We start from the raw sequence: 23,179 nt of genomic DNA, 5'->3' as shown, positions 1-23,179 counted from the left end.
GTGTGTGTGTGTGTGTGTGTGTGTGTGTGTGTGTATTTGCCTGTGGGATATGAGGGGGCCAAAGCAGTGGAAATCAATACATCTGTACCAGAGCCAACAAAGCTGCATGGCTTCGGTTTAGACCCCTGTGCGCTAGGACACAACTTTAACGAGGAACAGGTACACTCAAACAGACACAAACACACTAATGCTAGACAAACAGACTGAAACACACACAGTAACACACACACTCCCTCACACAAATACATAGACTCCACAAGGCTTTGCACATTTCCTCTTTAATCACATTGAAAAGAGACATCCTTTATACAAAATTTTTCATTTTTTCTCAGTATAACACAGAGTCCAACAAAGGAAGAGAGAGCGATGTTTCGACAGCAGCAACTTACAAAAAACACAGGAAAAATGTGGAGGGGTAGACAAAAAAACAACATTAAAATGATTTTTTAAAGCATAAAACCACAGACCATTGCCTTGAATTTCCTGTGTTATGCCGTGTTCATGTCATGTTGGAAACTTGGGATCTCAGAGTTAAAATTAACCTAAGTTATTTGCGTAAAGCTTCCTGTTGGTTGATTCTGATAATTCCCAAGTGGGAAACTCGAGTATCATCTTTCTACAATGAGTAAGCAAGTCAGAAATCTCAAGAGTTTCCAAGTTTCCGACATGATGTGAAAGTGGCACAAGTTGGCGCCTGAAACCTGGATCCACTCAGCATACCAAAGGCTTCCAACTCTTGTGTGGGTTGGGTGATGGGCACTCTACTAAGAGAAGGGGCATGAAGAGGGCGCGCTGAATGTGGATGGGAATGTGCAATAATTGATGATAATGATGATAATGATGAGCACCATTTCACCCAGAAAGCTTTAGAAAGTGTGCTGGGTGACGGATCCCCAGCTGACCCTGTTTTCGCTCTCTGTTATTGTGCAGCTAGCATCGATCTGAGCACAGAGTGGAGTGTTTTATTTTTTTTCGAAACACAGACTATGCAAACAGGGCCTTTCGGTGGAGCCAGGGCAGTCGCAGCAGGGAAGGGAAGACATCTGTGTTAATGGGCTGCAGGTGGAACAACTGCTGGTCTGAGTCGGCAGGAGCCACACAATCTGACACACACACAAACACCAACTGCTGGTCGAGTCGACAGAGAAGTAAAATCGGCAGATGGTCTAAAAAAATGAAACAAAATTACCGTAAGTGCTCCCTGCGATGACTGTGATGCACACAATCTGCATACTTACTATGTCTCTCTCTCTCTCTCTCTCTCTCTCTCTCTCTCTCTCTCTCTCTCTCTCTCTGACTCTCTCTGACTCTCTCTCTCTCTCTCTCTCTGACTCCCTTTCTCTCAAACATACATATCTAGGCATGCAAGCTCAACTAGAAACAATAATTAAAAAATATATATATTGTCACATAGGTGCAGTGAAATGTGGTGTTTTACAGGGTCAGCCATAGTAAAGCAAATTAGGGTTAAGTACCTTGTTCATTTTTCACCTTGTCGGCTCATTTGAACCAGCGACCTAGCGGTAACTGGTACAACCCTCTAACCACTATGCTACCTGCCGTAATAGCTACATACCAAATAAATACACTATGTTTTATAGGAGAGAGAGGGCGAGTAATAGGCAGAGAGGGAGTTACAGTAAATCATGCAGGCCTGGTTTCTGTATGTAAGCTGGTTACCTGTGATATGATTCTTCCCCTCACTATTACCCCTATGTGTGGTTACTTCAAAAAATAAAATATATATATTTCAACAGTTATTTGTGCTCTTACATATGGTGAAATGGCGACGTTGTTGCTGTAATGTGATAGATTATACTGTATTATTACCACTCTCTGAGAATTGATTTCTAAAGAAGGTGTACACTCAATAGAGACCCTACCACAAAAAATGTGCACACTTTTAAAAGGCTCAGTATTTTGTTTTTCCTGTAGAGACAGGTGTAGATGGTATCTCAAAGTGGAAATTAGTGGATGTCATGGTAACAGCATAAAATGAATAAACTAAATAAAAAAAATAAAAAATGTGTATCAATATTTTCTAAAATAAAAACCTGCCACCAACAGCATCATTTATTCCAGTCTCACATGTTGTATTCAAAATAAAATGAACTCTCCTTTGACATATTGTCTGACAGTCAACCTACTACGAAATCCTAACAGACAAAACAGCCAAGGAATCACCATTTGTTTCCACCATGGAAACAGTAAAGTGATAAACAAGCAATGGAGAATATTAAAGCAATGTGGAGTAGCAGGCTATGACAAACAGGTTTATGCATGGGTTAACTCCGTCGTTCCAGAGCCATCATTTCTGTGTTGTCTTCTGCATTTGAATCTGTCACTCTCTTTTCCTCTGTGTCTCTCTAGGTCTCCCTGTCTGTCATTATCCCCTCATTCACTCCCTGTTACGTAGCTGTAAGTGCTGATTCATTTACATTTGTAGTGCTGCTGGGTATAGGGGAAGTGGACTGAGTAGCAGGGTTGGGCTCAATTCAAAATGAAGGCAGTCAATTCAAGAAGTAAACTAAAATTACAATCAAATAATCTAAATAAGGGCATTTATTTTCAATGACTTCTCAATAAACTGAAAAGCTATTTATTTCAAGAGTTTTAAATTCAAATCACTTCCTGAATTGACTGCCTTCAATTGGAATTGAGCCCAACCCAGTTGAGCAGAGGATTATCATCAGTGCCCACACAAAGGAAAATAGAACTCGCCCCATTGTCGCCTCACCCCACCTCCTCAGATCCTCTACCTACTCACTCCCTCCCACAGTGCAGGTCCACAGTGTTACGGTTTGATAATCTACCTGATATCCTCTAGCTGTTTACATACTCATTTTCTGGTTCACACTTACAAGACTGCTGTGTCTGTCCACAGGATGCTCCACAGAGGTCCTCTGTCCTGTTGGGAATCGGCCCACTAGTGAACAACTACAAAGCCATCTAGTACCAAGCGGAGGCCCCCCTTCTCACCAGAACACCACCACCTTCTAAGGTAACTTGATAAGTACACAGAGGGAGAAATGGAGGTTTGACTCTTAAGTCTCAATGTAGTGATTTGTCAGTCTTGGCAGGGTACTCTATTATTAACCAAGTTCTGTCTTGTAAACTGATAATGTCTCTTTTGCTTCAGATAGTTTTAATTGAAGGGGTGTACACAACATAAACATTCACGCTGGTGCAGTCAAGAGAATTCGAATCTTCAGAGTTTTTAAATTTATTTTTTAAATCTTCTTCTTGCTCAAAAATGACCTACAACAAATCCATCATCCCCATCAAGGGTGAAATTAGAGTAATTTCCCCATCAAAAATGTCAAGGCCCAGCTCCAAAAAAATGCACCGAAAACAAAACCAATAAATAAGGGTAGCAATGAGGGACTGATCAAAGCACTAGCTTTGATCAGTGGATGTCTATCTAAGTAAAGTATCTACAAGCCTGGGCTGCATTGAATTCAATGCATTGTTCTGTTATAGAATCTAGCCAGAGTCATCAAGGATATCTTCAGGGACAGCCACCCCTGGGCCCTGACAAGACCCTCACCCTGTGGAACCACTGGATCAGACTACAACTAGTCTGCTTTAAGACAAGCGGTTATGTGGGCCGTTTGAAAAAGAACAATTCACAGCTTTAAAGAGCCCTGTCTTCAGGTAACTGATAGGACAAAATGGGCACATCGGGATAGTTGAGGCATTTAAACGGATGAGCCAAGAGGGCAAAATATGGCCAGTGGGCAAGGGATGAATATCAGTCTGTCTTTCTGACCCTTTCAGGACTTTTTAACCTTACAGCTTTGTTAGTGTGACTTTCCATACATATGCCCTGAAATGGAACTGTACTGTATGTGAAAATATTTTGCCGTTTCAACACAGCACATTATTTTACTATGTCTCACTGAGAGAGGGAGCAGTGATGAAAAAGTACACTGACCACTACTAATGGTGTGAAGAAGCAGTCTGTATCAACACCTGTAATGGGACGTTTGTTAGTCCCTGCTGCTGTGTACCAGTAGCGGTTTCCTGCAGGCATCCCAACCAATTAATCAAATAGTGCCAGTGCAGTGAACAGCAGGCTTAGCTGGAATGGGAGACTAGAAGAGGAAGGCACAAAAGGGGGTGCTTCAGAAGAACCCATGCGGACAAAAAAACTGTGCATCTATACAGTACATCTAGAACAGTGTGGAACTGGCCAGGACTATCACGTGTAACAGTAGTCTATATCTGGGATCCCTCCTTCTCTATAGCCACGGTTGGTGCCATACCCTGCATTGGACACTTGGTGGGCACCTTTGTAGAGGCCGGTGCCATTGGAGGGGAATATAGTGTGGATGATGTAATCCTCCCGGAGGGGCATGGGCTGCAGCGGCTGGTGGGTAACCATGGGTGTCATCTGGAACCCTGGGCTTCGGATCTCCAGGATGGTGGTGTCCTTCTTTGTGCCTGACTCAATGTAGTCATCATAGTGCTTGCTCTTTCTGGAGCTGCCACGGCTGTAGTGGTCACGAGAAGACAGGCGTCCGGCCCGATGCCTGTACCAGCAAAAGACGGCAACTATGAGCGTCAGAGAGACGATGGCCGTAGCTCCTCCAATGATCCCAGCCAGAGGCAGAGTAGCCATGTGTTCAGGGTGCTGGTTGTCCTCCTGGCCCACATCTGGCTGACTGGGGTCTGACGTCTCAGCTTTAGCGCACACTGGAGCTTCATCTGAGTCAGTGTTTCCACCTGTCATGGCTCCTCTACCCCCGGAGCTGGCCGCCAGGGGCACCATGCAGATGATGTAGCTGGAGCGGGGGTGCAGGGAGGTGAGCAGGTACTCTCTGCGGTCTCCTCTCACCAGGGTCTCTGTGATGGAGCCCATCGCAGCGCTGGTTCCCAGCCGCAGCCAACTAAGTCTGAAGGAGGAGGTGGGCTGGGCCACGCTCCAGGTGACACGGATGCTGTCGGGGGCCAAGGGCTTGACATTCAGGGCCAGGCTCTTACCTACTCCACTGCTGCCCAGTGTGTAGTCTAGACCAGAGTCTGGGAGCCCCAGGCCGGGCCGCTTGGAGCGCAGGGTGAAGAGGGAGCCCTGTGGAGGGGCGATAGTGGTGGAGCTAGCAGCAACCCCTCCTACTTCTGCTCCACCCCCTCTGTCTCTGGTCTCACTTCCTGTGGCCCCGACCCCAGCCCCAGCCCCGACAGCCACTATGCCTGGGACTTCACACTCCTCCATCTGACTGGTCAGGTCCTTAAGGGCCATGTCTCGAACCTTGTCAGGCCCCTGGCAGGTGAGGCCCCTCACCGTGATGGAGTTACCCCTAGCATGCAGCCAGTCATGTAACCAGCGCAGGTTACAGCCACAGTGCCAGGGATTCCCCCGCACCAGCAGTTGTCCCAGGCTGTCCAGGTCTTTGAACAGGCCCCGAGGCAGGGTGGTCAGGTTGTTGCCAGACAGGTCCAGTCTCTGGAGCCTCCTCATGCCATCCAGGGAGCCACGGGGAATGTGGATCAGAGCGTTGTCCTGCAGAGAGAGACGCTGCAGGTGGGTATTGGGCAGGTTGAGTGGCGGGGTCAGGAGGGAGTTACGCACCAATGAAAGCTCTGTCAGGTTGGAGAGGCGGGAGAAGGTGTCATCTGCGATGCGCTGGTTGGCCAGGAGGTTCCCATCCAGAACGAGGCGTCGCAGGGAGGAGAGGCCACGGAAGGCGTGGGTGGGGATGGTGGAGATGCGGTTGTCGTCCAGCCTCAGTTCCTCCAGAGAGGCCGGGAGCCCAGAAGGGATGCTGGACAGGTGGTTACGTGACAGGAAAAGCAGGCGCAGCCGTGGGTTGTCAACGAAGGCCTGGTCCTCGATGCTGACGGTGGAGACAGAGTTGTCGTCCAGGTGCAGCTTCTCCAGTAGAGGCATGCGGGCCAGGGTGGCGCGGGGAAGCGTACGGATGTTGTTATCCTGCAGGTGCAGCTCCCGGAGGGAAGGGGGAAGGTGCATGGGGAAGTCATCCAGCTCGTTATCATACAAGTAGACTACTCGGACGGTGAGTTGACGCTCCAGGGAGGTGGGGAGCCCGGCGTTGTCTATGTGGTTGTTCTGAAGGTAGAGCACAGTGGCAGAGGGGGGCAGAGGGGGGATAGAGCTCAGGCCACGGTCGTTGCAGTAGATGAAGTCCTCGTCACATCGGCAGACAGAGGGGCACACTGGGTCTCCCTCCTCGTCGTACCCTGTGGCTGCAGCAATCTCCAGCACCTCGGCCAACAGAGTCAGGCAGAGCATGAGCAGGAACAGCCAATCACGCAGCTCGACCACTCCCTCAGACGCCATGGTGCTGATGATGAACGTCCCTTCCTCTCGATCTCAACTTCCTGGATCCTTGAATCCTAAGGATCAGCTCAAACCAGGCTGGCTCCTTCAGCCCTAGATAGACTGAAAAGGAGACAGGTTTTAGTTAACAATTCGCTCAAGTGACCAGATCACTAAGGTTTAATTGAAATTCCCAAATCACTGAAATGCCAGGACATAACAAGCTTGACAATGTACCCTTATTTCATTATGCCTAAACCATATCCCACAAATTATACATGGTCACATGGAAATTGAACCGCTACAGTTTACTAATCCCTCTAAGGGTCTATATCTTGACTTCAATCCCCCTTGTCATGGTGAAGTGGCAGTAATCTGCTTCCAGCAGGAGTTGGAGGAAAGGAGAGGATTTTTCTTCAAATCAATTTCAGTAAAATAAACCGTGGCCAAACCTGTTTGAAAATATTGAACATAACGAAATATATCAAATACTTTTTTGGTCAAACAGTGTTCCTAGAGGGAAATTACTATTCCAAAAATACAGTTTTTCCAGACCATATGGTCTGTCCACTGAAAGAATCCAATAACTAGGGCCTAATATTTCTGGTCTGACCACATGTTTGGTGAAATCTCCTGGCCCTATAACAGTGTAATAGAGTATTTATTTGAATTCTCCCAAAGACTAAGCAGATTAGGTATACAGTACATCCCACTGTTTCTGCATTCACCACGGAATATTGATAAGCTAGGATATGAGTGTGCATATGTGCGTATGTGTGTATATGCATGAGCGTATTGTATGTATGTGTGTATATGTGCTATGAGTGTACTATATGTGTGTGTGTGTGGCAGAGTAGAGTGAGGGATTGAGTGTGTTTTTTTTAGTCTGAGCAGCTGTGCAAAGAAGTCTGTCAAACAGAGGGGAGTATTTGGGTCAGTTCCTTCAAAGGCCAGATAGAAGGACAGTGAGATCGATGTGTTGGAGAGAGTGGGAGGGATTAGAGGAACATATGGAGTTGTGATTGGGTGGATTAACAAAGAACGGCACATAGATAGATCTTAAACACTTTCTACAGTTACTTTAGTTTCTCCCTCCCATGGTTACTCATTTGGCTTACACTAGCAGGGCTGGTCTAATCCACAGACATTATGACATCATTTACAGTGCCTTCAGAAAGTATTCATACCCCTTGAATTATTCCACTTTTTTTGTGTTTCAAAATTCAAAATTCAAAATTGATTCAATATATTTTTTTCTCAGTCATTTACACACACTACCCCATAATTAGAGTGAAAGCATGTTTTTAAACATTTTTGCAAATTTATTGAAAATGAAATACAGAAATATCTCATTTACATAACTATTCACACCCCTCAGTCAATACAATTCCGCCTAATGTATTTATTTTGCTCCTTTGCACCCCAGTATTTCTACTTTGCACACTCATCTACTGTCAAATCTACCATTCCAGTGTTTTACTTGCTATATTGTATTTACTTCGCCACCATGGCCTATTTTTTGCCTTTATCTCTCTTATCTCACCTCATTTGCTCACATTGTATATAGACTTATTTTTCTACTGTATTATTGACTGTATGTTTGTTTTACTCCATGTGTAACTCTGTGTTGTTATATGTGTCGAACTGCTTTGCTTTATCTTGGCCAGGTTGAAGTTGTAAATGAGAACTTGTTCTCAACTAGCCTACCTGGTTAAATAAAGGTGAAATAAAATAAATAAATGTATTTTTAAAAAACATGTTAGTATCACCTTTGGCAGCGATTACAGCTGTGAGTTTTAATGGGAAGACTCTAAGAGCTTTGCACACCTGGATTGTACAAGATTTGCACATTATTCTTTTAAAAATTCTTCAAGCTCTCTCAAGTTGGTTGTGGATCATTGCTAGACAGCCATTTTCAAGTCTTGTCATAGATTTTCAAGCCAATTTACGTCAAAACTGTATCTAGGCCACTCAGAAACATTCACTGTCTTCTTGGTACGCAACTCCAGTGTAAATTTGGCATTGTGTTTTAGGTTATTGTCCTGCTGAAAGGTGAATTTGTCTCCCAGTGTCTGGTGTAAAGCAGACTGAACCAGGTTTTCCTCTAGGATTTTGCCTGGGCTTATTTCTATTCTGTTTCTATTCCTTGCTGATTACAAGCATACTCATAACATGATGCAGCCACCACCATGATTGAAAATATGAAGCGTGGTACTCAGTGATGTGTTGTGTTGTGTTTGCTCCAAACATAACGCTTTGTATTCAGGACATAAAGTTGATTTATTTGACCATTTTTTAAAACAGTTTTTCTTTAGTGCCTTATTGCAAACAGGATGCATGTTTTGGAATATGTTTTATTCTGTACAGGGTTCCTTCTTTTCACTCTGTCATTTAGGTTAGTATTGTGGATTAACTACAATGCTGTTGATCCATTCTCAGTGTCCTATCACAGCCATTAAACTCTGTAACTGTTTTAACTCTGTAACTGTGGCCTCATGGTGAAATCCCTGAGCGGTTTCCTTCCTGACCGGCAACGGAGTTAGGAAGGACAACTGTATCGGTGTAGTGACTGAGTGAATTGATACACCATCCAAAGTGTAATTAGTAACTTCAGCATGCTCAAAAGGATATTCAATGTCTGCTTTTTTACCCATCTACCAATAGGTGCCCTTCTTTGCGAGGCATTGGAAAACTTCCCTGGTCTTTGTGGTTGAATCTGTGTTTGAAATGTACTGCTCAACTGAGGGACTTTACAGATAATTGTACTTTATGTGTGGGGTATAGAGATGTGGTAGTCATTTAAAAATCATGTTAAACACTATTATTGCACACAGAGTGAGCCTGAATTTATTCCTGAATTTATTTAGGCTTGCCATAACAAAGGGGTTGAATACTTGTTGACTGAAGACATTTCAGCTTTTTATTTTTAATTAATTTGTAAACATTTCTAAAAACATAATTCCACTGACATTATGGAGTATTGTGTGTAGGCCAGTGACACATCTCAATTGAATCAATTTTAAATTCAGGCTGTAACACAACAAAATGTGAAAAAAGTGAAGGGGTATGAATACTTTCTGAAGGTACTATATGTCTATGGTGCAGATCCATTGAGGGTGTGAGAGTGTGTGTGCGTGTGTGTTTGTGTGTGTGGATGTAATTGTAGAGTACAGTGACAGAAGTATACAGACGTGTGTGTGCGTGAGCCAGACTGTACAGGACACGTGTGTGTCCCCACAAATTGTTGCAGTCAAAGTTGCAGTCATCTGTATTTGGGAGATGTCAGACATTGTGGGGCTGTGTGGAGGGGATGGGGATGAGGAGGGGGAGGGGGTTGGTGTGGAAATGGTCTGGCCAGACAGACAGTCGCCTAAGGCAGGGAGGGTACAGTACACAAAACAGCCCTACACTTTCCAATACTGGAACTGGAGCAAGAAGGAGAGGATCAATTTACATAGAGAGCTAGAGAGAATGAGAGAGTGGTGGGGGAGAGAGAGAGCGGGGAGGAGAGAGGGTGGGGAGAGCGAGAGGAGGAGAGAGGGATGGGGGAGAGAGAGAGAGAGACAGAGAGCCACCAAGAGAGAGAGGGAGAGAGAGTAGATCTAAAATGACAGCATTGACTGTTGCTACAGTATCTTCACCATGAAATCCACTACAGAAACCATAACTGGCAGCACTCATATCCACATATTTATGATAAAAGAGGAAAATCTGGGAATGATTACCAAAGAGGGTGCTGGTGTATCGGGAAATCCACTCTATTGATGGCATGGTAGAGGTAACACTGGCACGAAGCTTATCTTACATGCCTATGTCCATGAATGTCCTTTAAAATGTAGAGATTGGTGCTTGGGAAGGAGTGATGCAAGCAAGAGATGGCCATGGTGCTGAAGGGGATAAATGAAGGGATCAAAGGATAAATAAATGAAACACAAAAATAGAGGATGAAGAGTCTGAGGATGGGAAAAAAATATATACAAGAGAAAACGATGACCTATTTACTTTTACTGTGCTACAATATGGCCATGCTCAATCATTGTTGTACTATCAACTCTCCAAAATGTTATTTTCGTATATCTCATTCGGAAAGTATTCAGACCCCTTGACTTTTTTACATTTTGTTATGTAAAAAAGCCTTATTCTAAAATGAATTTAAAAAAAAAATCCTCATCAATCTACACACAATACCCCATAGTGACAAAGCAAAAAAAGTTTTTTTACAATTTATCAAATTTATAAAAAAATGTCAAACAAAAATATCACCAGTCAAAAGTTTGGACACACCTACTCATTCAAGGGTTTTTCTTTATTTTTACTATTTTCTACATTGTAGAATAATAGTGAAGACATCAAACTATGAAATACCACATATGGAATCATGTAGTAAACAAAAAAGTGTTAAACAAACCAAAATATATTTGAGATTCTTCAAAGTTGCCACCCTTTGCCTTGATGACAGCTTTGCACACTCTTGGCATTCTCTCAACCAGTTTCACCTGGAAAGGACAGATTTCTACTGGTCTAATGTCCATTGCTCGTGTTTCTTGGCCCGAGTCTCTTCTTCTTATTGGTGTGCCTTAGTAGTGGTTTCTTTGCAGCAATTCGATCATGAAGGACTGATTCACGCAGTCTCTTCTGAACAGTTGATGTTGCGATGTGTCTGTTACTTGAACTCTGTGAAGTATTTATTTGGGCTGCAATCTAAGGTGCAGTTAACTCTAATGAACTTATCCTCTGCAGCAGAGGTAACTCTGGGTCTTCCTTTCATGTGGCGATCCCCATGAGAGCCAGCTTCATCATAGTGCTTGATGGTTTTTGCGACTGCACACAAAAGTTCTTGAAATTTTCTGGATTGACTGACCTTCATGTCTTAAAGAAATAATGGACTGTCGTTTCTCTTTGCTTATTTGAGCTGTTCTTGCCATAATATATATATTTTTTTTAATTTTAATTGAACCTTTATTGAACTAGGCAAGTCAGTTTAGAACAAATTCTTATTTACAATGATGGCCTAGGAACAGTGGGTTAACTGCTCTGTTCAGGGGCAGAACGACAGATTTTTACCTTGTCAGCTTGGGGATTCGGTAAAAATCTGTCGTTCTGCCCCTGAACAAGGCATTTAATCCACTGTTCCTAGGCCGTCATTGTAAATGAGAATTTGTTCTTAACTGACTTGCCTAGTTAAATAAAGCTTAAATTAAAATGTACAAAAAATAAATAATAATATTATGGCAAGAACAGCTCAAATAAGCAAAGACAAACGACAGTCCATGGACTTGGTCTTTTACCAAATAGGGCAATCTTCTGTATACCACCCCTACCTTGTCACAACACAACTGATTGGCTCAAATGCATTAAGAAGGAAAGAAATTCCACAAATTAACTTTTAACAAGGCCTGTTAATTGAAATGCATTCCAGGGGACTACCTTATGAAGCTGGTTGAGAGAATGCCAAGAGAGTGCAATGCTGTCATCAAGGCAAAGGGTGGCTACTTTGAAGAATCTCAAATATAAAATCTATTTTGATTTGTTTCACACGTTTTTGGTTACTAAATGATTCCATATGTGTTATTTAATAGTTTTGATGCCTTCACTATTATTCTACAATGTTAAAAAAATGTTTAAAAAAATGAAGAAAAATCCTTGAAGAAGTAGATGTGTCCAAACTTTTGACTGGTACTGTAAGTATTCAGACCCTTTACTCAGTAATTTGTTGAATCACCTTTGGCAGCGATTACAGCCTAGAGTCTTCTTGGGTATGACGCTACAAGCTTGGTACACCTGTATTTGGGAAGTTTATCCCATTCTTCTCTGCAGATCCCCTCAAGCTCTGTCAGGTTGGATGGGGAGCGTCGTTGCACAGCTATTTTCAGGTCCCTCCAGACATGTTCGATCGGGTTCAAGTCCGGGCTCTGGCTGGGTCACTCAAGGACATTCAGAGACTTGTCCCAAAGCCACTCCTGCCTTGTCTTGGCTGTGTGCTTAGGTTCATTGTCCTGTTGGAAGGTGAAGATTCGCTCCAGTCTTAGGTCCTGAGCACTCTGGAGCAGGTTTTCATCAAGGATATCTCTGTACTTTGCTCCGTTCATCTTTTCCTCGATCTTGACTAGTCTCCCAGTCCTGCCGCTGAAAAACATCCACACAGCATGATGCTGCTACCGCCATGCTTCACCGTAGGGATGGTGCCAGGTTTCCTCCAGACGTGACGCTTGGCATTCAGGCCAAATAGTTCAATCTTGGCTTCATCAAAACAGAGAATCTTGTTTCTCATGATCTGAGAGTCTTTTAGGTGCCTTTTGGCAAACTCCAAGCGGGCTGTCATGTGCCTTTTACTGAGGAGTGGCTTCCGTCTGGCCTCTCTACCATAAAGGCCTGATTGATGGAGTGCTGCAGAGATGGTTGTCCTTATGGAAAGTTATCCCATCTCCACAGAGGAACTCTGGAGCTCTGTCAGCGTGACCATCGGTTTCTTGGTCACCTCCCTGACCAAGGTCCTCCCCCGATTGCTCAGTCTGGCCGACTCTAGGAAAAGTCTTGTTGGTTCCAAACTTCTTCCATTTAAGAATGATGGAGGTCACTGTGTTCTTGGGGACCTTCAATGCTGCAGAAATGTTTTGGTACCCTTCCCCAGATCTGTGCCTCAACACAATCCTGTCTCGGAGCGCAACGTACAATTCCTTCGACTTCATGGCTTAGTTTTTGCACCGACATGCACTGTCAACTGTGGGAACTTATATAGACAGGTGTGTGCCTTTCCAAATCATGTCCAAACAATTGCATTTACCACAGGTGGACTCCAATCAAGTTGTAGAAACATCAAGGATGATCAATGGAAACAGTATGCACCTGAGCTCAATTTTGAGTCTCATAGCAAAGGGTCTGAATAATTAGGTAAATAAGGTATTTCTGTTTAAAAAATGTTATAATGTGCAAATATTTCTAAAAACCTGTTTTCGCTTTGTCATTATGGAGTATTGTGTCTAGATTGATGACGAAAAAAAAAAATTCTATCCGTTTTAGAATAAGGCTGGAAAATGTGGAAAAAGTTAAGGTGTCTGAATACTTTCCGAATGCACTGTTGGACCATTCTGCAAGACTTTTAATAGTTTAAATACCTTGTCTTTGGCAGTACTGTATATAGTCGTTTCTGTGAGAGAGAAACTATTAGAAGCCGTCCATTGTGCTTGAGTCAGCAGAGTGCAATCAGTGAGCTTCATTGCTTGTCTGGAACAGACCCTAGGCCTCTTCAGAGTCATTAGCTCTGAACTGATGCTACTGCTACAAAATCTGAATCAGCTGCCTTCAAAATGTCCAGTAGGGTACAAAACAACCTAATGCTGCAAAACACATGATTGTATTAAATACAATTAAACTAATTATTAATGGCTTAAAAGATAATCAATGCACATCAATTTATAAATAATGACATTAACATACTACCTAATCCACTCAATCTATAAATTCAGAGCAGATGCTTTAATCAAAGTAACGTACAAACAGTACTGTTACCATATTGTACATTTCATCTGAATACTCCATTAGGGCCGTATCCTAAAATGAGATGCACGCATCATAATTTAAACTTTAACTCAAATCTCCCAGCGACATCTATACATGATTTCTATGAATGTTTCAGTAACAGCCGTGAATGTTAAATTAGAATGTTACCCATGAGCCACTGAGGTTAAGTGCCTTGATTTGAGCACTACATCACTATGACATGTTCCTCCTGAGATTTGAGACAGCATCCGTCTTGTCGCTAGTCCATTTTCCTACCCACTCTGCTGCTGCTGCTGTTACTACTGCCGTTGCTGCTGCTACTACTGTTGCTGCTGTTACTACTGTCGCTGCTGCTGCTGTTACTACTGTTGCTGCTGCTGCTATTACTACTGTTGTTGCTGCTGTTACTACTGTTGTTGCTACTGCTGTTACTACTGTCGCTGCTGCTGCTGCTACTATTGTTGCTGCTGATGTTACTACTGTTGCTGCTGCTGCTATTACTACTGTTGCTGCTGCTGTTACTACTGTTGTTGCTACTGCTGTTACTACTGTCGCTGCTGCTGCTGCTACTACTGTTGCTGCTGCTGTTACTACTGTTGCTGCTGCTGCTGTTACTACTGTTGCTGCTGCTGTTACTACTGCCGTTGCTGCTGCTACTACTGTTGCTGCTGTTACTACTGTCGCTGCTGCTGCTGTTACTACTGTTGCTGCTGCTGCTGTTACTACTGTTGCTGCTGCTGCTGTTACTACTGTTGCTGCTGCTGCTGTTACTACTGTTGCTGCTGCTGCTATTACTACTGTTGCTGCTGCTGCTGTTACTACTGTTGCTGCTGCTGCTGTTACTACTGTTGCTGCTGCTGTTACTACTGTTGTTGCTACTGCTGTTACTACTGTCGCTGCTGCTGCTGCTACTACTGTTGCTGCTGCTGTTACTACTGTTGCTGCTGCTGCTGTTACTACTGTTGCTGCTGCTGCTATTACTACTGTTGCTGCTGCTGCTGTTACTACTGTTGCTGCTGCTGTTACTACTGTTGCTGCTGCTGTTACTACTGTTGTTGCTACTGCTGTTACTACTGTTGCTGCTGCTGCTGTTACTACTGTTGCTGCTGCTGCTGTTACTACTGTTGCTGCTGCTACTACTGTTGCTGCTGCTGCTGTTACTACTGTCGCTGCTGTTACTACTGTTGCTGCTGCTGTTACTACTGTTGCTGCTGCTGCTGTTACTACTGTTGCTGCTGTTACTACTGTTGCTGCTGCTGCTGTTACTACTGTTGCTGCTGCTACTACTGTTGCTGCTGCTGCTGTTCCTACTGTTGTTGCTGCTGCTGTTACTGCTGTTGTTGCTGCTGCTGTTACTGCTGTTGTTGCTGCTGCTGCTGTAACTACTGTTGTTGCTACTGCTGTTACTACTGTTGCTGCTGCTGCTGTTACTACTGTTGCTGCTGCTGTTACTACTGTTGCTGCTGCTGCTGCTGTTACTACTGTTGCTGCTGCTGCTGTTACTACTGTTGCTGCTGCTGTTACTACTGTTGCTGCTGTTACTACTTTTGCTGCTGCTGTTACTACTGCTGCTGCTGTTACTACTGTTGCTGCTGCTGTTACTACTGCTGCTGCTGCTGCTGTTACTACTGTTGCTGCTGCCTTTACTACTGTTGTTGCTGCTGCTGCTGTTAATACTGTCGTTGCTGCTGCTGTTACTACTGTCGTTGCTGCTGCTGTTACTACTGTCGCTGCTGCTGCTGTTACTACTGTTGCTGCTGCTGCTGCTGTTACTACTGTCGCTGCTGCTGCTATTACTACTGTTGCTGCTGCTGTTACTGCTGTTGCTGCTGCTGTTACTACTGTTGCTGCTGCTGCTATTACTACTGTTGCTGCTGCTGCTGTTACTACTGTTGCTGCTGCTGCTGTTACTACTGTTGCAGCTGCTGTTACTACTGTTGTTGCTGCTGCTGCTGTTACTACTGTTGCTGCTGCTGCTATTACTACTGTTGCTGCTGCTGCTGTTACTACTGTTGCTGCTGCTGCTGTTACTACTGTTGCTGCTGCTACTACTGTTGCTGCTGGTGCTGTTACTACTGTCGCCGCTGCTGCTGTTACTACTGTTGCTGCTGCTGTTACTACTGTTGCTGCTGCTGCTGTTACTACTGTTGCTGCTGTTACTACTGTTGCTGCTGCTGCTGTTACTACTGTTGCTGCTGCTACTACTGTTGCTGCTGCTGCTGTTCCTACTGTTGTTGCTGCTGCTGTTACTGCTGTTGTTGCTGCTGCTGCTGTTACTACTGTTGCTGCTGGCTGCTGTTACTACTGTTGCTGCTGCTTTTACTATTGTTGTTGCTGCTGTTACTACTGTTGCTGCTGCTGCTGTTACTACTGTTGCTGCTGCTGCCGTTACTACTGTTGCTGCTGCTGTTACTACTGTTGTTGCTACTGCTGTTACAACTGTTGCTGCTGCTGCTGTTACTACTGTTGCTGCTGCTGCTGTTACTACTGTTGCTGCTGCTCTGTTACTACTGTTGCTGCTGCTGCTGCTGTTACTACTGTTGCTGCTGCTGCTGTTACTACTGTTGCTGCTGCTGTTACTACTGTTGCTGCTGCTGCTGTTACGACTGTTGCTGCTGTTACTACTGTTGCTGCTGCTGTTACTACTGTTGCTGCTGCTGCTGTTACTACTGTTGCTGCTGCCTTTACTACTGTTGTTGCTGCTGCTGCTGTTACTACTGTCGTTGCTGCTGCTGTTACTACTGTCGCTGCTGCTATTACTACTGTTGCTGCTGCTGTTACTGCTGTTGCTGCTGCTGTTACTACTGTTGCTGCTGCTGCTATTACTACTGCTGCTGCTGCTGCTGTTACTACTGTTGCTGCTGCTCCTGTTACTACTGTTGCTGCTGCTGTTACTACTGTCGTTGCTGCTGCTGTTACTACTGTCGCTGCTGCTATTACTACTGTTGCTGCTGCTGTTACTGCTGTTGCTGCTGCTGTTACTACTGTTGCTGCTGCTGCTATTACTACTGTTGCTGCTGCTGCTATTACTACTGTTGCTGCTGCTGCTGTTACTACTGTTGCTGCTGCTGCTGTTACTACTGTTGCTGCTGCTACTACTGTTGCTGCTGGTGCTGTTACTACTGTCGCTGCTGCTGCTGTTACTACTGTTGCTGCTGCTGTTACTACTGTTGCTGCTGCTGCTGTTACTACTGTTGCTGCTGTTACTACTGTTGCTGCTGCTGCTGTTACTACTGTTGCTGCTGCTACTACTGTTGCTGCTGCTGCTGTTCCTACTGTTGTTGCTGCTGCTGTTACTGCTGTTGTTGCTGCTGCTGCTGTTACTACTGTTGTTGCTACTGCTGTTACTACTGTTGCTGCTGCTGCTGTTACTACTGTTGCTGCTGCTGCTGTTACTACTGTTGCTGCTGCTTTTACTATTGTTGTTGCTGCTGTTACTACTGTTGCTGCTGCTGCTGTTACTACTGTTGCTGCTGCTGCCGTTACTACTGTTGCTGCTGCTGTTACTACTGTTGTTGCTACTGCTGTTACAACTGTTGCTGCTGCTGCTGTTACTACTGTTGCTGCTGCTGCTGTTACTACTGTTGCTGCTGCTGTTACTACTGTTGCTGCTGCTGCTGCTGTTACTACTGTTGCTGCTGCTGCTGTTACTACTGTTGCTGCTGCTGTTACTACTGTTGCTGCTGCTGCTGTTACTACTGTTGCTGCTGTTACTACTGTTGCTGCTGCTGTTACTACTGTTGCTGCTGCTGCTGTTACTACTGTTGCTGCTGCCTTTACTACTGTTGTTGCTGCTGCTGCTGTTACTACTGTCGTTGCTGCTGCTGTTACTACTGTCGCTGCTGCTATTACTACTGTTGCTGCTGCTGTTACTGCTGTTGCTGCTGCTGTTATTACTGTTGCTGCTGCTGTTACTACTGTTGTTGCTGCTGTTACTACTGTTGTTGCTGCTGCTGCTGTTATGACTGTTGTTGCTGCTGCTGCTGTTACTACTGTTGTTGTTGCTGCTGTTACTACTGTTGCTGCTGCTGTTACTACTGTTGTTGCTACTGCTGTTATTACTGTTGCTGCTACTGCTGCTGTTACTACTGTTGCTGCTGCTGCTGTTACTACTGTTGCTGCTGCTGCTGTTACTACTGTTGCTGCTGCTTTTACTACTGTTGTTGCTACTGCTGCTGTTACTACTGTTGCTGCTGCTGTTACTACTGTTGCTGCTGCTTTTACTACTGTTGTTACTACTGCTGCTGTTACTACTGTTGCTGCTGCTGTTACTACTGTTGCTGCTGCTGCTGCTGTTACTACTGTTGCTGCTGCTGTTACTACTGTTGTTGCTGCTGCTGCTGTTACTACTGTTGCTGCTGCTGCTGTTACTACTGTTGTTGCTGCTGCTGTTACTACTGTCGCTGCTGCTGCTGTTACTACTGTCGCTGCTGCTGTTACAACTGTTGTTGCTGCTGCTGTTACTACTGTTGTTGCTGCTGCTGTTACTACTGTCGCTGCTGCTGCTGTTACTACTGTCGCTGCTGCTGTTACAACTGTTGTTGCTGCTGCTGTTACTACTGTTGCTGCTGCTGTTACTACTGTTGTTGCTGCTGCTGCTGTTACTACTGTTTTTGCTGCTGCTGCTGTTACTACTGTTGTTGTTGCTGCTGCTGTTACTACTGTTGCTGCTGTTACTACTGTTGCTGCTGCTGCTGCTGTTACTACTGTTGCTGCTGTTACTACTGTTGTTGCTCCTGCTGCTGTTTCTACTGTTGTTGTTGTTGCTGCTGTTACTAATGTTGCTGCTGTTACTACTGTTGCTGCTGCTGCTGTTACTACTGTTGCTGCTGCTGCTGTTACTACTGTTGTTGCTGCTGCTGCTGTTACTACTGTTGTTGTTGCTGCTGCTGTTACTAATGTTTCTGCTGTTACTACTGTTGCTGCTGCTGCTGTTACTACTGTTGCTGCTGCTGCTGTTACTACTGTTGTTGCTGCTGCTGCTGTTACTACTGTTGTTGTTGCTGCTGCTGTTACTACTGTCGTTGCTGCTGCTGTTACTACTGTCGCTGCTGCTTTTACTACTGTTGCTGCCTCTGTTACTACTGTCGATGCTGCTGCTGTTACTGCTGTTGCTGCTGCTGTTACTACTGTTGCTGTTGTTACTACTGTCGCTGCTGCTGCTGCTGTTACTACTGTTGCTGCTGCTGTTACTACTGTCGTTGCTGCTGCTGTTACTACTGTCGCTGCTGCTATTACTACTGTTGCTGCTGCTGTTACTACTCTTGCTGCTGCTGCTCTTACTGCTGTTGCTGCTGCTGTTACTACTGTTGCTGCTGCTGCTGCTGTTACTACTGTTGTTGCTCCTGCTGCTGTTACTACTGTTGTTGTTGCTGCTGCTGTTACTAATGTTGCTGCTGTTACTACTGTTGCTGCTGCTGCTCTTACTACTGTTGCTGCTGCTGCTGCTGTTACTACTGTCGTTGCTGCTGCTGTTACTACTGTCGCTGCTGCTATTACTACTGTTGCTGCTGCTGTTACTGCTGTTGCTGCTGCTGTTATTACTGTTGCTGCTGCTGTTACTACTGTTGCTGCTGCTGTTACTACTGTTGTTGCTGCTGCTGCTGTTACGACTGTTGTTGCTGCTGCTGCTGTTACTACTGTTGTTGTTGCTGCTGTTACTACTGTTGCTGCTGCTGTTATTACTGTTGTTGCTACTGCTGTTACTACTGTTGCTGCTGCTGCTGTTACTACTGTTGCTGCTGCTGCTGTTGCTACTGTTGCTTCTGCTTTTACTACTGTTGTTGCTACTGCTGTTACTACTGTTGCTGCTGCTGCTGTTGCTACTGTTGCTTCTGCTTTTACTACTGTTGTTGCTGCTGCTGTTACTACTGTTGCTGCTGCTGTTGTTACTACCGTTGCTGCTGCTGTTACTACTGTTGTTGCTACTGCTGTTATTACTGTTGCTGCTACTGCTGCTGTTACTACTGTTGCTGCTGCTGCTGTTACTACTGTTGCTGCTGCTGCTGTTACTACTGTTGCTGCTGCTGCTATTACTACTGTTGCTGCTGCTTTTACTACTGTTGTTGCTACTGCTGCTGTTACTACTGTTGCTGCTGCTGTTACTACTGTTGCTGCTGCTTTTACTACTGTTGTTACTACTGCTGCTGTTACTACTGTTGCTGCTGCTGTTACTACTGTTGCTGCTGCTGCTGATGTTACTACTGTTGCTGCTGCTGTTACTACTGTTGCTGCTGCTGTTACTACTGTTGCTGCTGCTGTTACTACTGTTGTTGCTGCTGCTGCTGTTACTACTGTTGCTGCTGCTGCTGTTACTACTGTTGTTGCTGCTGCTGTTACTACTGTCGCTGCTGCTGCTGTTACTACTGTCGCTGCTGCTGTTACAACTGTTGTTGCTGCTGCTGTTACTACTGTTGCTGCTGCTGTTACTACTGTTGTTGCTGCTGCTGCTGTTACTACTGTTTTTGCTGCTGCTGCTGTTACTACTGTTGTTGCTGCTGCTGTTACTACTGTTGCTGCTGTTACTACTGTTGCTGCTGCTGCTGCTGTTACTACTGTTGCTGCTGTTACTACTGTTATTGCTCCTGCTGCTGTTTCTACTGTTGTTGTTGCTGCTGCTGTTACTAATGTTGCTGCTGTTACTACTGTTGCTGCTGCTGCTGTTACTACTGTTGCTGCTGCTGCTGCTGTTACTACTGTTGTTGCTGCTGCTGCTGTTACTACTGTTGTTGTTGCTGCTGCTGTTACTAATGTTGCTGCTGTTACTACTGTTGCTGCTGCTGTTACTACTGTTGCTGCTGCTGCTGTTACTACTGTTGTTGCTGCTGCTGCTGTTACTACTGTTGTTGTTGCTGCTGCTGTTACTACTGTCGTTGCTGCTGCTGTTACTACTGTCGCTGCTGCTTTTACTACTGTTGCTGCCTCTGTTACTACTGTCGATGCTGCTGCTGTTGCTGCTGCTGTTACTACTGTTGCTGTTGTTACTACTGTCGCTGCTGCTGCTGCTGTTACTACTGTTGCTGCTGCTGTTACTACTGTCGTTGCTGCTGCTGTTACTACTGTCGCTGCTGCTATTACTACTGTTGCTGCTGCTGTTACTACTCTCGCTACTGCTGCTCTTACTGCTGTTGCTGCTGCTGTTACTACTGTTGCTGCTGCTGTTACTACTGTTGTTGCTCCTGCTGCTGTTACTACTGTTGTTGTTGCTGCTGCTGTTACTAATGTTGCTGCTGTTACTACTGTTGCTGCTGCTGCTGTTACTACTGTTGCTGCTGCTGCTGTTACTACTGTTGTTGTTGCTGCTGCTGATACTACTGTTGCTGCTGTTACTACTGTTGCTGCTGATGCTGTTACTACTGTTGCTGCTGCTGCTGTTACTACTGTCGCTGCTGCTATTACTACTGTTGCTGCTGCTGTTACTACTCTCACTGCTGCTGCTGTTACTGCTGTTGCTGCTGCTGTTACTACTGTTGCTGCTGCTGCTACTACTGTCGTTGCTGCTGCTGTTACTACTGTTGTCACTGCTGCTGCTGTTACTACTGTTGCTGCTGCTGTTACTACTGTTGTCACTGCTGCTGCTGTTACTACTGTTGCTGCTGCTGTTACTACTGTTGTCGCTGCTGCTGCTGTTACTACTGTTGCTGCTGCTGCTGTTACTACTGTCGTTGCTGCTGCTGTTACTACTGTCGCTGCTGCTGCTGTTACTACAGTCGCTGCTGCTGCTGTTACTACTGTTGCTGCTGCTGTTACTACTGTTGTTGCTGCTGCTGCTGTTACTACTGTCGCTGCTGCTGCTGTTACTACTGTTGCTGCTGCTGCTGTTGCTACTGTCGTTGCTGCTGCTGTTACTACTGTCGCTGCTGCTATTACTACTGTTGCTGCTGTTACTACTGTTGCTGCTGATGCTGTTACTACTGTTGCTGCTGCTGCTGTTACTACTGTCGCTGCTGCTATTACTACTGTTGCTGCTGCTGTTACTACTCTCACTGCTGCTGCTGTTACTACTGTCGCTGCTGCTGCTGTTACTACTGTTGCTGCTGCTGCTGTTACTACTGTTGCTGCTGCTGCTGTTACTACTGTTGCTGCTGCTGTTACTACTGTTGTTGCTGCTGCTGCTGTTACTACTGTTGCTGCTGCTGTTACTACTGTTGTTGCTGCTGCTGCTGTTACTACTGTTGCTGCTGCTGTTACTACTGTTGTTGCTGCTGCTGCTGTTACTACTGTTGCTGCTGCTGTTACTACTGTTGTTGCTGCTGCTGCTGTTACTACTGTCGCTGCTGTTACTACTGTTGCTGCTGCTGTTACTACTGTTGTTGCTGCTGCTGCTGTTAATATTGTTGTTGCTGCTGCTGTTACTACTGTTGCTGCTGCTGCTGTTACTACTGTCGCTGCTGCTGCTGTTACTACTGTCGCTGCTGCTGCTGCTGTTACTACTGTTGTTGCTGCTGCTGCCTTTACTACTGTTGTTTCTGCTGCTGCTGTTACTACTGTAGCTGCTGCTGCTGTTACTACTGTTGTTGCTGCTGGCACTACTGTAGCTGCTGTTACTACTGCCGTTGCTGCTGCTGTTACTGCTGTCGCCGCTGCTGCTGTTACTACTGTTGCTGCTACTGCTGTTACTACTGTCGCTGCTGCTGCTGTTACTACTGTTGCTGCTGCTGGCACTACTGTAGCTGCTGCTGCTGCTGTTACTACTGTTGTTGCTGCTGCTGTTACTACTGTTGTTGCTGCTGCTGCTGTTACTACTGTCGCTGCTGCTGCTGTTACTACTGTTGTTGCTGCTGGCACTACTGTAGCTGCTGCTACTGCTGTTACTACTGTCGCTGCTGCTGCTGTTACTACTGTTGCTGCTGCTGGCACTACTGTAGCTGCTGCTGCTGCTGTTACTACTGTTGTTGCTGCTGCTGTTACTACTGTTGTTGCTGCTGCTGCTGTTACTACTGTCGCTGCTGCTGCTGTTACTACTGTTGCTGCTGCTGGCACTACTGTAGCTGCTGCTGCTGCTGTTACTACTGTTGTTGCTGCTGCTGCTGTTACTGCTGTCGCCGCTGCTGCTGTTACTACTGTTGTTGCTGCTGCTGCTGTTACTACTGTCGCTGCTGCTGCTGTTACTACTGTAGCTGCTGCTGCTGCTGTTACTACTGTTGTTGCTGCTGCTGCTGTTACTACTGTAGCTGCTGCTGTTACTACTGTTGTTGCTGCTGCTGCTGTTACTACTGTTGCTGCTGCTTTTACTACTGTTGCTGCTGCTGTTACTACTGTTGCTGCTGCTGTTACTACTGTTGCTGCTGCTGCTGTTACTACTGTAGCTGCTGCTGCTGCTGTTACTACTGTTGTTGCTGCTGCTGCTGTTACTACTGTTGTTGCTGCTGCTGCTGTTACTACTGTTGTTGTTGCTGC

The 23,179-nt window shown here is 45.3% G+C and overlaps 1 protein-coding gene across 1 annotated transcript in view; it reads right to left on the bottom strand.

Moving 5' to 3' along the window:
- Nucleotides 1-259: 259 nt before the first annotated feature.
- Nucleotides 260-23,179, bottom strand: part of LOC106563458 (leucine-rich repeat transmembrane protein FLRT1) — a 56,171-nt gene continuing 33,251 nt past the window's right edge. Inside the window, exon 3 of the mRNA XM_014129064.3 lies at nt 260-6,403. Within this exon, the coding sequence (XP_013984539.1) occupies nt 4,202-6,301 (2,100 nt within the window). The 5' untranslated portion in view covers nt 6,302-6,403 and the 3' untranslated portion in view covers nt 260-4,201. The remainder of the gene's footprint in view (nt 6,404-23,179) is intronic.

Source organism: Salmo salar, chromosome 11 (assembly GCF_965601325.2).
Source record: "Salmo salar chromosome 11, fSalSal1, whole genome shotgun sequence".
NCBI lineage: Eukaryota > Metazoa > Chordata > Actinopteri > Salmoniformes > Salmonidae > Salmo > Salmo salar.
Note: the sequence above shows the minus strand (reverse complement) of the source record. Positions and strands in the feature narration are given on the sequence as shown.